The sequence below is a fragment of the Salvelinus alpinus genome, chromosome 25 (assembly GCF_045679555.1).
Source record: "Salvelinus alpinus chromosome 25, SLU_Salpinus.1, whole genome shotgun sequence".
Lineage (NCBI taxonomy): Eukaryota > Metazoa > Chordata > Actinopteri > Salmoniformes > Salmonidae > Salvelinus > Salvelinus alpinus.
Window position 1 is genome coordinate 14709331 of NC_092110.1, and position 11865 is coordinate 14721195.

General features: G+C 43.4%; 1 protein-coding gene across 6 annotated transcripts in view; it reads right to left on the reverse strand.

Moving 5' to 3' along the window:
• Nucleotides 1-10892, reverse strand: part of LOC139553412 (fermitin family homolog 2) — a 95670-nt gene extending 84778 nt beyond the window's left edge. For all 6 annotated transcript variants that reach the window (XM_071365711.1, XM_071365710.1, XM_071365707.1 and 3 more), the window contains exons 1-2: nucleotides 10193-10892; nucleotides 9283-9440 (exon numbers count right to left, since the gene is read on the reverse strand). In XM_071365711.1, coding sequence (XP_071221812.1) covers nucleotides 9283-9439 — 157 coding nt within the window. In that variant the 5' untranslated portion in view covers nucleotide 9440; nucleotides 10193-10892. The remainder of the gene's footprint in view (nucleotides 1-9282; nucleotides 9441-10192) is intronic.
• Nucleotides 10893-11865: the final 973 nt, after the last annotated feature.

Here is an 11865-nt window from a genome sequence, read left to right on the forward strand (position 1 = left end):
GAGTTCATATTCCCCAAGTACCCATACCACAAATTACCATGCACATCTCATTTAATTGGGCCTATTATATAGGCTAATATCATTTCAAGTTTTTGCTCTATGCAGCCGAAAGGGAGCACGGTTGACGGTTTATAACACAGAATTTAACAGGTGAACAGTCTTTTAAATTTGATGTGTGTAGGCTACCACTGTAAAATGGCCTACTGTAGTTAAAAAAAAAAAATCTGAGTAGACAATGTTTCAGAATTCAGGGACAGTGCAGCATATTTAGGTTCGGGAAAAAGTAAATGCAAAACATTGAATTGAAACAATCCGTTTACAGTCCCACAACAATTTGCTATTGTTTTTGTCTTTCAGAAACAGCCAGATAGAGCAAATGTCACAAGAAAACATTCTGTCAACACCTCCAAAGGCATTTGATCAAGTTCACAATTGCCATTTCCTTTAGACAGCTTAACGTCTTGGCCTAATTCCAATACTTCCAAAGTATACAGCAAATAAGGGCGTCATCACCATAAAAGGTGAATAATGGGCGTTATTCATGCAGAGTTATAATGCTCGTTCAGTTTTTCTGATTTATAAACGGGAAACGTGTATGTATGGCGTGCGCCAAGTTTATGAATCTCAATATTTTTGTGCGTACGCCGTCTTTTCAGAAACAGCGAACGCAGACATTTAGTTTAAAAATGTACCCAACGTTTATAAGTGAAGCACCGAATGGACAGGCTTGTCAGGGGGGAAACTGTCCAAAACACAACGTAATTGACCACTCAAACCTCCCATTCTGATTGGAGTACTGGGAAAAACTCGTCACCACTTTTTAAAGGAAATGTCAGTTGGTTAAGGCCAATACGTCTCAATCGCTAACTAACGCCACCATACTACAAACATACCCAGGCAGACCTTTGCTTCCACATTCAAATTCAAAATAAATACATCAAACTTTTAAGTATTAGTGTTTACTCATTAAAAAGACATCAAAATAAAAAAAAGGGCAAAGAGAGCAACTACTTTGACATTGCGTACATGGCTTATAAATATACACCCCCCCCCCCCCAAGCAAATTTTTTTTCAGAGCGCAGGCTTCTCATACGCAATATATTTTCCAAGAAGGGAGTAGTTGATGGCAGGCAAAGAGAAAGAAAGTGAACTAAAGACAGAAAGAAAAAAGAGAGGGAAAGAGCTGAAGCAGGCAGCAGGAGGTATTGGAATGACGGCACAGCAGTGTCCACATGCCAAACCCTGGAAGTCATTTCCTGCTCCCCAGAAGACTTTTATGGAATTCTAGAACAGTGGCTCACATCCCCACCTCCCCAAGCCCACCTCCCCTTCCTCTGAGCCAGCCCTCCGCCACTCTATCCCTTACAACACAGCTCTAGGATCAGCTTACCCCTCTCGAATCCTAGCCATAAGCATTAGAAAGGGAAAACAAAAAATGTCTAGGTGCAGTTGAATCCTACTCCCCTCTACATAGCTGCCAGGATGATGCTAAGCAGGAGCAACACAATACAATAGGTGAATAGTAAAGCCAGAGCCAGTGGGAATGTTCTATACCCACCCAGGTTTAAGGGGAAACATTACAGCTTTACTCAACTTCTTATGGCTGCAGGGGCAGTATCGAGTAGCTTGGATGAAAGGTGCACAGAGGTGCCCATATTAAACGGCCTGCTCCTTAGTCCCAGTTGCTAATATATATGCATATTATTATTCATATTGGATAGAAAACACTCTGAAGTTTCTAAAACTGTTTGAATTATGTCTGAGTATAACAGAACTCATATGGCAGGCAAAAACCTGAGAAGTTCCACTTCCTGTTTGAATTGTTTCTGAGGTGTCAGATTTTCAACCATGCTCTCAATTGAAATGACAGCGAGATATAGATGAGTTTTCACTTCCTACGGCTTCCACTAGATGTCAATAGTGGAGAACATTGTCTGATGACTAATGTGAAGGGGGGCCGAAGGAGACAGGAATGAGTAATCACTGCCACGAGCTGATCACGCATTCACCATGCGCCTTCACATGAGGACGTCCGTTCTACCGCTCTTCTGAAGTCAATTAAATTTTCCGGTTGGAACGTTATTCAAGATGTTAACAACATTCTAAAGATTGATTCAGTACATCGTTTGACATGTTTCTACTGACTGTTACGGAACTTTTGGACATTTCGTCACGTTATAGTGGAGGCGCTTTGTGACTTTGGAATTGTTTACCAAAGGCGCTAACCAAAGTAGCTAATTGGACATAAATAACGGACATTATCGAACAAATCAAGCATTTATTGTGGACCTGGGATTCCTAGGACTGCATTCTGATGAAGTTCAAAGGTAAGGAAACATTTATCATGTATTTTCTGGTTTCTGAGTCCAACATGGCGGCTAATTTGGCTATTGTTCTGAGCTCCATCTCAGATTATTGCATGATTTGCTTTTTCCGTAAAGTTTTTTTGAAATCTGACACAGCGGTTGCATTAAGGAGAGGTATATCTATAATTCCATGTGTATAACTTGTATTATCATCTACATTTATGATGAGTATTTCTGTTGAAACGATGTGGCTATGCAAAATCACTTTTTGGAACTAGTGAATGTAACGCGCCAATGTAAACTCAGATCTTTTCATATAAATATGAACTTTATCAAACAAAACATGCATGTATTGTGTAACATGAAGTCCTATGAGTGTCATCTGATGAAGATAATCAAAGGTTAGTGATACATTTTATCTCTATTTCTGCTTTTTCTGACTGCTATCTATCGCTGGAAAAATGGCTGTGCTTATTGTGGTTTGATGGTGACCTAACATAATCGTTTGTAGTGCTTTCGCTGAAAAGCATATTTGAAATTGGACACTTGTGGGATTAACAGCAAGAATACCTTTAAAATGATATAAAACACATGTATGTTTGAGGAATTTTAATTATGAGATTTCTGTTGTTTGAATTTGGCGCCCTGCACTTTCTCTGGCTGCTGTCATATCGATCCCGGTAGCGGGATGCAGCCATAAGAAGTTAAGTAATAAAAGTTGACTGACTCTCCTCCATGCTTTCCCCCTTCCTCAGAAATCACTCAGAGTACTGTGTATTAATAAAAGGAACTTCCTCTCATCCCTAAAATCAGATGTTTGGCTTTTCTAACAAACCCTATTCCTGGAACTCTGATACACAACCCAAATAGATTGTGCAGAAGAAATCTACAGTGTGTTTGCATACACTTGGAAATGCCCACACTTGTCTATGTAAGGTCCCACAGTTGACAGTGCATGTCAGAGCAAAAACCAAGCCATTAGGTCGAAGGAATTGTCCGTAGAGCTCCGAGACAAGATTGTGTCGAGGCACAGATCTGGGGAAGGGTACCAAAAAATGTCTGCAGGATTGAAGGTCCCCAAGAACACAGTGGCCATCATTCTTAAATGGAAGAAGTCTGGAACCACCAAGACTATTCCTAGAGCTGCCCGCCCAGCCAAACTGAGCAATCGGGGTTGAAGGGCCTTGGTCAGGGAGGTGACCAAGAACTGATGGTCATGCTGACAGAGCTCCTCTGTGGAGATGGGAGAACCTTTCTGAAGGACAACCATCTCTGCAGCACTCCACCAATCAGGCCTTTATGGTAGAGGGGACAGATGAAAGCCACTCATCAGTAAAAGGCACGACAGCCCGCTTGGAATTTGCCAAAAGGCATCTAAAGACTCTCAGACCATGAGAAACAAGATTCTCTGGTATGATGAAACCAAGATTGAACTCTTTGGCCTGAATGCCAAGTGTCACAGCTGGAGGAAACCTGGCACCATCCCTATGGTGAAGCATGGTGGTGGCAAAAATCATGCTGTTCGGATGTTTTTCAACGGCATGGACTGAGCGACTAGTCAGGATCGAGGGAAAGATGAACGGAGCAAAGTACAGAGAGATCCTTAAAGAAGTCCTGAGCGCTCTGGAGCAGGTTCTCAGACTGGGACAAAGGTTCACCTTCTAATAGGACAACGACTAAGCACACACGCAACACAAAACGCAGGACTCAGAATGTCCTTGAGTGGTCCAGCCAGAGCCCGGACTTGAACCCAATCGAACATCTCTGGAGAGACCTGAAAATAGCTGTGCAGCTACGCTGCCCATCCAACCTGACAGTGCTTGAAAGGATCTGCAGAGAAGAATGGGAGAAACTCCCCAAATACAGGTGTGCCTAGCTTGTATGGTCATACCCAAGAAGACGAGGCTGTAATCACTGCCATAGGTGCTTCAACAAAGTACTGAGGAAAGGGTCTGAATACTTACAGTACCCGTCAAAAGTTTGGACACACCTACTCATTCAAGGTTAATTTTTACTATTTTCTACATTGTAGAATAATAGTGACGACATCAAAACTATCACACATGGAATCATGTAATAACCAAAAAGTGTTAAAAAAGTCAAAATATATTTTATATTTGAGATTCTTCAAAGTAGCCACCCTTTGCCTTGATGATAGCGTCGCACACTCTTGGCATTCTCTCAACCAGCTTCACCTGTAATGCTTTTCCAACAGTCTTGAAGGAGGTCCCACATATGCTGGGCACTTGTTTTCTGCTTTTCCTTCACTCGGTGGTCTAACTCATCCCAGACCATCTCAATTGGGTTGAGGTTGGGTGATTGTGGAGGCCAGGTCATCGGATGTGGCACTCCATCACTCTCCTTCTTGGTCAAATAGCCCTTACACAGCCTGGAGGTGTGTTAGGTCATTGTCCTGTTAAAAAACAAATGATAGTGGGACTAAGTTTAAACCAGATGGGATGCAGAATGCTGTGGTACCCATGCTGGTTAAGAGTGCCTTGAATTCTAAATAAAATCACAGACAGTGTAACCAACAAAGCACCCCCACACCACCTCCTCACTTCAGTGGGAACCACACATGCGGAGATCATCTGTTCACCTACTCTGCGTCTCACAAAGACACGGCGATTGGAACCAAAAATCTCAAATTTGGTCTCATTGGATCAAAGGACAGATTTCCACTGGTCTGATGTTTTTTGCACGTGTTTCTTGGCCCAAGCAAGTCTCATCTTATTATTGGTGTCCTTTAGTGGTGGTTTCTGTTCAGCAATTCAACCATGAAGGCCTGATTCACGCAGTCTCCTCTGAACAGTTGATGTTGAGATGTGTCTGTTACTTGAACTCTGTGAAGCATTTATTGGGCTGCAATTTCTGAGGCTGGTAACTAATGAACTTATCCTCCTCAGCAGACATCTCTGGGTCTTCCTTTCCTGTGGCGGTCCTCATGAGAGCCAGTTTCATCATAGTGCTTGATGGTTTTTGCGACTGCACTTTCAAAGTTCTTGAAATGTTCCGCATTGACTGACCTTCATGTCTTAAAGTCGTTTCTCTTTGCTTATTTGAGTTGTTCTTGCCATAATATGGAATTGGTCTTTTACCGAGTGGGTCTATCTTCTGTATTCCACTCCTACCTTGTCACAACACAACTGATTGGCTCAAACCCATTAAGCAAAGAAATTCCAGAAATGAACTTTATAGACATGAATGTCTGTGGGCGTGGGGTAGCGTTTGGACTGAGCAAGGAGTCTGTGACCATGGCTGGCAAGCGAGCTGCGTCACATATGCCAAAAATAACATTGCGGGACTGCGGTTGGGTTCTAGACGAGTTCTTGCGGGAGCCGGCGGGAGTCGGACAGAAAGCCAGCGGGAGTCGGACAGAAAGCCAGCGGGAGTCGGACAGAAAGCCAGCGGGAGTCGGACAGAAAGCCAGCGGGAGCTGGTGGGAGTCGGACAGAAAGCCAGCGGGAGCTGGTGGGAGTCGGACAGAAAGCCAGCGGGAGCTGGTGGGAGTCGGACAGAAAGCCAGCGGGAGCTGGTGGGAGTCGGACAGAAAGCCAGCGGGAGCTGGTGGGAGTCGGACAGAAAGCCAGCGGGAGCTGGTGGGAGTCGGACAGAAAGCCAGCGGGAGCTGGTGGGAGTCGGACAGAAAGCCAGCGGGAGCTGGTGGGAGTCGGACAGAAAGCCAGCGGGAGCTGGTGGGAGTCGGACAGAAAGCCAGCGGGAGCTGGTGGGAGTCGGACAGAAAGCCAGCGGGAGCTGGTGGGAGTCGGACAGAAAGCCAGCGGGAGCTGGTGGGAGTCGGACAGAAAGCCAGCGGGAGCGGTATGAAAAGCTGCGGGATAAAGAAATCCATCCCGCACAGACCTCTATATGGAGGCGATGTCTGGCGTTGAAATGTGCTCACGACGTGGCAAACGATGGTTTACGGTGTGAAACTGAGTAAGTAGATGAAGAGAATGGCAACTGTGATGCTGCAGCAAAAGCGCATGGTTGAGTGTAAAATCAAGTTATGCCAAATTGAACAATTAGTGTAACTCATTAACCCGGAGTTGATAGTGAACCAAAATCTCAGAAGTTCTACAGATAAGCTAGACTTTCTACAATGGTTGATATAATACAGTATGCCAATTGTTCTATCTTCATCAAATAAAGCTGACTGCTAATGTTGTTATGTCGGATGTTTGTTTCCCCTTCTTCGATTCCAACAGAAAGCTTTCAAAGGAAGCACTCTATTACCCTGTTATTTTTCAATGTCCAAAGCCAGCAGACAAACAAGTGAAGTAGTGAGTGAGGGTGCGATCAGAGGGGGGTGATCAATTATGCAGCCTTAAATACAGCTCTCCTCTCTGCAGACTAAAGGAGAATGAAGGCTGTAATCAATAGCAAAGTGCCTTCCTTGCATTTCAGTTTAATCCATCATCCTGGAGCTCCTGCCCCCCATCTGAGACTCAGAGATAGGAGGAAGGCCACTGCTTATAGAAGGAGATGGAGGGCTGAGGGATAAAGACACAGAACACACCCATGGACAGCACTCACATATGGACATGTACAGCACACACACACAGACATGCATGATGCAGACATGCCACGACCCACTATACATCAAAACAAACACAATAAATAAGACAACTGTGCTGGTAAAAAATAATAAGTGCTGTGCTTTGAACGTGAGCTTTGAACAATGGCTGTGAACAATAGCTGTGAAACCATCATGAGAGGTCCTGGGATCTTAATTTAGTATGTGTGTGACAATGCAGCGTAAGGCATGCCAAGGATTGTCCCACAAACAGAAACACAAGGACATCCTTTGTGTCTGTGACAGAGGACATGCATGCCAGAAGTGTGTGGCACCTAAGTGTCCCCCAGCATGTGTGTGTGTGTGCTCACTACCTTCAAAAAGTGCCCTACCAAACAGCCTGCATACTACAAGACAAACATTTGACTCGCATCGCATCCAACCAATCAGCGAATCCATATGTGTACATGTGACTAGAGCACTTGAGAACAGTTCAGAGGGGTCTGTTCTGAACTATTCAACAATGTCACGAGTGAGAAAGGTGGGTGGACTGGGAGGCATGAAAGCAGGTCACTTACAGTTGGGGAAAAGCACACAAAGAGGTGGCGCCTACACCCGTGTCACATGAGAGGGGAGGGGGATGCCCATAACAGTTTCATCATGTGAGGCTCCCAAGCTCCTACTCAAGTTCAAAGCCAACCTGTTGATTTCCACCCAAAACTCTGATCATACTTGATCATCACATTGATGCAACTGACTAACGGTTTCTCTGTTGGTCATAGGTACAGTATTTGAGCAACAGGCCAATGTACTGTACCTGAAAAAGGTAGTGAGTAATGGTGACTGGAGTGACTAGTCGTGTGTGAAGTCTACAGAGGGGCTGGGTTAATGATTAAAATAGAAAACAACCTAAGCCCATTTTAATGTGAAAACAACCAACCAACCAACCAGTAAACTGTGGGGAGTGTTTTAGGACAGCCTTGGCAGCTACTTAAACTGCTCAACCCTCACGTGAGTGTATTCAAAACAAACAATACACAAACAAGGGTTTAAGAAGTCAATATGACTGGAGTGACTAGTAACTAGTTAGCTCAGCGGCAGTGCTTTTACTGTAATCAAGAGATACTTTAGCTGGTGATGTTGCCAATGGGGAGTCTTGTGGGAGTCTCCTCACATGCAAACACACAGACACACTAGGCCTACTCCACTCACATAGTGTTGTTTTGGTTCAGTGTGACCAGAACAACCACCAGTCATGGTCAGCCGAACCAAGCTATTCTAATCCATGGCCATCAAACCACTGGAATCTACTGGAGATAACTCACAAGACCAACAGGTAGCCAGAGGTAGTCAGGACCATGCATAATATGATTCCTGCAGACTGAGAAAAGTACCATGAACACACAACCTATTGACTAATAATAAGAGCAGTGAATGAGTTCAATATTTCAACAAGCTGGACAACCCCCTTCAAAACACACACACCCTTGTCCTGTAACAAAGAATCCAGGCCTTCAGAAGAGTGAGGATTGCATGCACAGCTTCATACAACCACACACATTCATGTCTTCCCACATGGTGCAGCAGCAATGAAGCTTATGAGGCTGGTTTAAATGCAGCACAGACGACCACAGGGAACAAAGGCCCCAATTATCCTGAGCTTTAACGGGAGGACTAAAACAGGGAAACGGGCAGGCCAGGGAATAAACGTTGTGCAATGGAGGAAAGTTGGGTATTCGGGCGCATTCGACATGCTGTCAAGACCCCAACTGCACTGCCACCATGCCCGTTTTCCACCATGAAACAAGTCAGTGTTCCACAGCCTCATAGAGAGCTTTTATGCCCACTCTCCATTCAGTCTCTCTCACTCAGGAACTTGTGACATGGCAGCATAATTCCATTGGCAGTGGTTGACTTGATGCTGCTTCTCATGTGCTAGAATATTTGAGAAGTTATAGTGTGTCCATATAAAACATTACTGGCTAAATAAATTCTGAATTCCCACTTAAGCCAATACAGTAGCCTGTATCTTTTATACATGTCGCTCACTGGTTACAAGTTGCTATTATCTGTTAATGTGTTTACATGAACTGGCATTCCAGTGGTCAGTTGAGTAACAATGTTGCAAAGAAAGGAATTTACTCTTCCACAAATATGACAAGGTAACTGCCATAGAGAACCCATCTGCAGATGGGAGGTAAAGGGGATAGGGGCTAAAGAACATTGCCTCATGACCAACTATGGCCTTCTCCCCCTTGGTCAACCAGAGAAGGAAAACAAATGTAGACGAAAATGTCCTGAATAGAAGCATAAATCAACGTGGGGAAATAAAAACATTGACATAAATCAAAAGGTCCAAAACATATGAATGATATGGGACATAAAAACAGAACATGTAGGCACATTTCTTTCAGCAGATCTTTACTAAAAAGGAGTGTGACAACATTAAACATATCTCACCGAGTTTCTCCGCGAGTTTGAGCATGACCCCACCAACGTGGATCTCACCAGTGACCCTCAAAGACACATCCCTGTGGAGGTCTGTCACGTGCATCTTCAGTTCCCACGTCCCGTCGGCATAGCAGCCATCGGGCATCCGTATACCGTCCAGCGCCATCCTGCCACAAATCACAACAATTAGGAAAAATTGCCCAATAATAAACATTGTTCCATTCAACTGGTAGGAAAAATTCAAACCTGTTACCCTATGGCATGCACCATTTGCCATAGGCTACATTCATTTAGTCTGTCATATGCAGGCTGAAAGTGACTTGAGGACGCACAGGACCCTCACCACCATAGCCGATCAGTGTTAGTGTTTTGATTTGGGAAAATGTTGCGCTTCCATTAACTTCAACAGTGTCTGTTTCCTTGAATCTAAGTCAAATGTATAAGTTATCTTACAGGCCATTTGAAGAATGCTTGTGATATCACTATACTTGTTTGGATTGAACAGAACACGCAGTCAATTATTCAATAACCAAATGAGAACAAAGGGTAGACTACAGGCCTAGTTATGGCAAGATGGACAATAAGACTTCCCATTTGTGTTCACCTGCTTTTTCTAACGGTAGAGAGCCATACAAAATATGAAGTTGATTACGTAAGCAGCCCCATGCAAGAACTCCTGAGCACACTAAATCTGGTCAACCAGTAAAACATGCCCATAAATTAGCTAAATTAAGTTTCATTAAGTAAAAGGAAGTTAAACACCTGAATCCTAATTTGTTTACCAGATATAACCAGTCTTTAAATGCGCAGTAGGCGTACACAACTCAATTCCTAGCAGCAGAGTGCGCAAAATACTGACGAGGCTACATTTATTGCGAGCTGGAAGGACGAACATTTAAATCAGTTTGTGTCCACTCACCTTCTCAAATACACCAAGCCAAATCCAAAAGCCACTAAAACTTCCGAGGTTTCGATAGTCAACACGTTTTTTTCTTCTAAATCATGTATCTAGGTCTGTTCAAAGAGAAAATCCCAAAGAACTCGTCCAAGTGAAGTATCCCAAAGGGTCTCCTCAGGCTTCAGCTAATGGAGTCCAGCCGTGTTTTTTTCGCCCTCCCTCTTTCCACCAGATAACGTCACTCATTGCTCCAGCTCCAATCCGTCTTCTCCTTTCAAATAGTGCAGCAGGGCCTCTCTCCCAGCACGATCAGTGCTATCTGGGATCCTTGGAACGTTCCTATGCCACTTAAGTATAAATATAAAATGGTAAGGGTTTGAGTTAAGGTTAGGGACGTCCCAAGGAATCCGGATAGTACTACCCGACCGGTCATTCCCCCTGCTCCTACTATACTTTCTTTATCGGTCATTGGAAGGGGAATGTTGCAATGTGACGCGGGAAATTACGCACAATGTAATTTATCATTTTTATTACGATCGGTCCTTTTCTCGCTGGTATTTTCTTGCCACTAGGCTTGGTTTCAATTATGTCCCCCAAATACGCACTCTTATTTAGGAATACATTGGAAAAATTTAAACTGATATTGTCTGTCGTTATATTCCATGCTTTCATTCATAACTGACCCATTTGAGGAAATGTCAACAGTTTGGTAGGGAATAACAAGGGCATATCCGCTGCTTCATGCCTTTTATGGAAATAGTACGGAGCTTGCGGTGGTACATCCGGTGACCGCTATGGGGCCTACAGAATTGCACACAATTACTCATTTAGAAAACACGTTCTAAAGTCCCATCCAACTATCAAATCCAGAGACGGAGCCCACTGGTCTAAAATACAATGTTGCACTATGTCGCTCTCACTGTAAATATGTTACAAAGTGTCCAGTGTCCAGTCTGAAATAAGATTTGGATAGGCCTAGCTACTGCTCATTCATTTTAATTAATAAGGTGTAATGGCAAAATGTAGATTTCTGCCTAAATAGGCATACCCAAAAGTAACTGCTATTCGTGTGTAATTACATGATTCTGACATGCAAACATTTTGAAAGAAGACATCTGGGAGACTATGAGGAAAGGATCAGAAGATAGGAGTTACATAGCTCAGAATACACAAGATCAAGCACACACAAAATAACATTTTTTAATTTTATTTTGAAAGTCATCTTTTATTGACAAGCTATAAGCGAATTATTGATGACTAGAGCTGGAAACACATCAGATGGCTTCCACACCGTGAACAATATCAGAAAATAATTAGAATGATAGACCTACAACTAGAAATGGGCAGCTGTTTTAGTAAGTGGTATCAAGTGTGGTCACGGGACATTTCCAAATGTCCCTAAACCTCTCCAAAAGGGCATATGTCTGTAAATTAGATAATGTTATCTAATTTGTTCAGTATAAAAACACAATTTCTACCATATCAACCTCACAGGTGTTATCGGTTATCCAGGGTACATTCAAGTGTCCTTTCAAGTGTCCTTTCAATCTCTCCAAAGTGTCAGAATGTGGTAATTGCACTTTTTTTGCACACTGGATGTTAAAAGGTTCTAGACCTTGCTTCGTCCCACCCAGGTCAACTGCATAGCCCTGGAAAGCATATCTCATTGACTACAATACTGTCAAGGTGCCAAA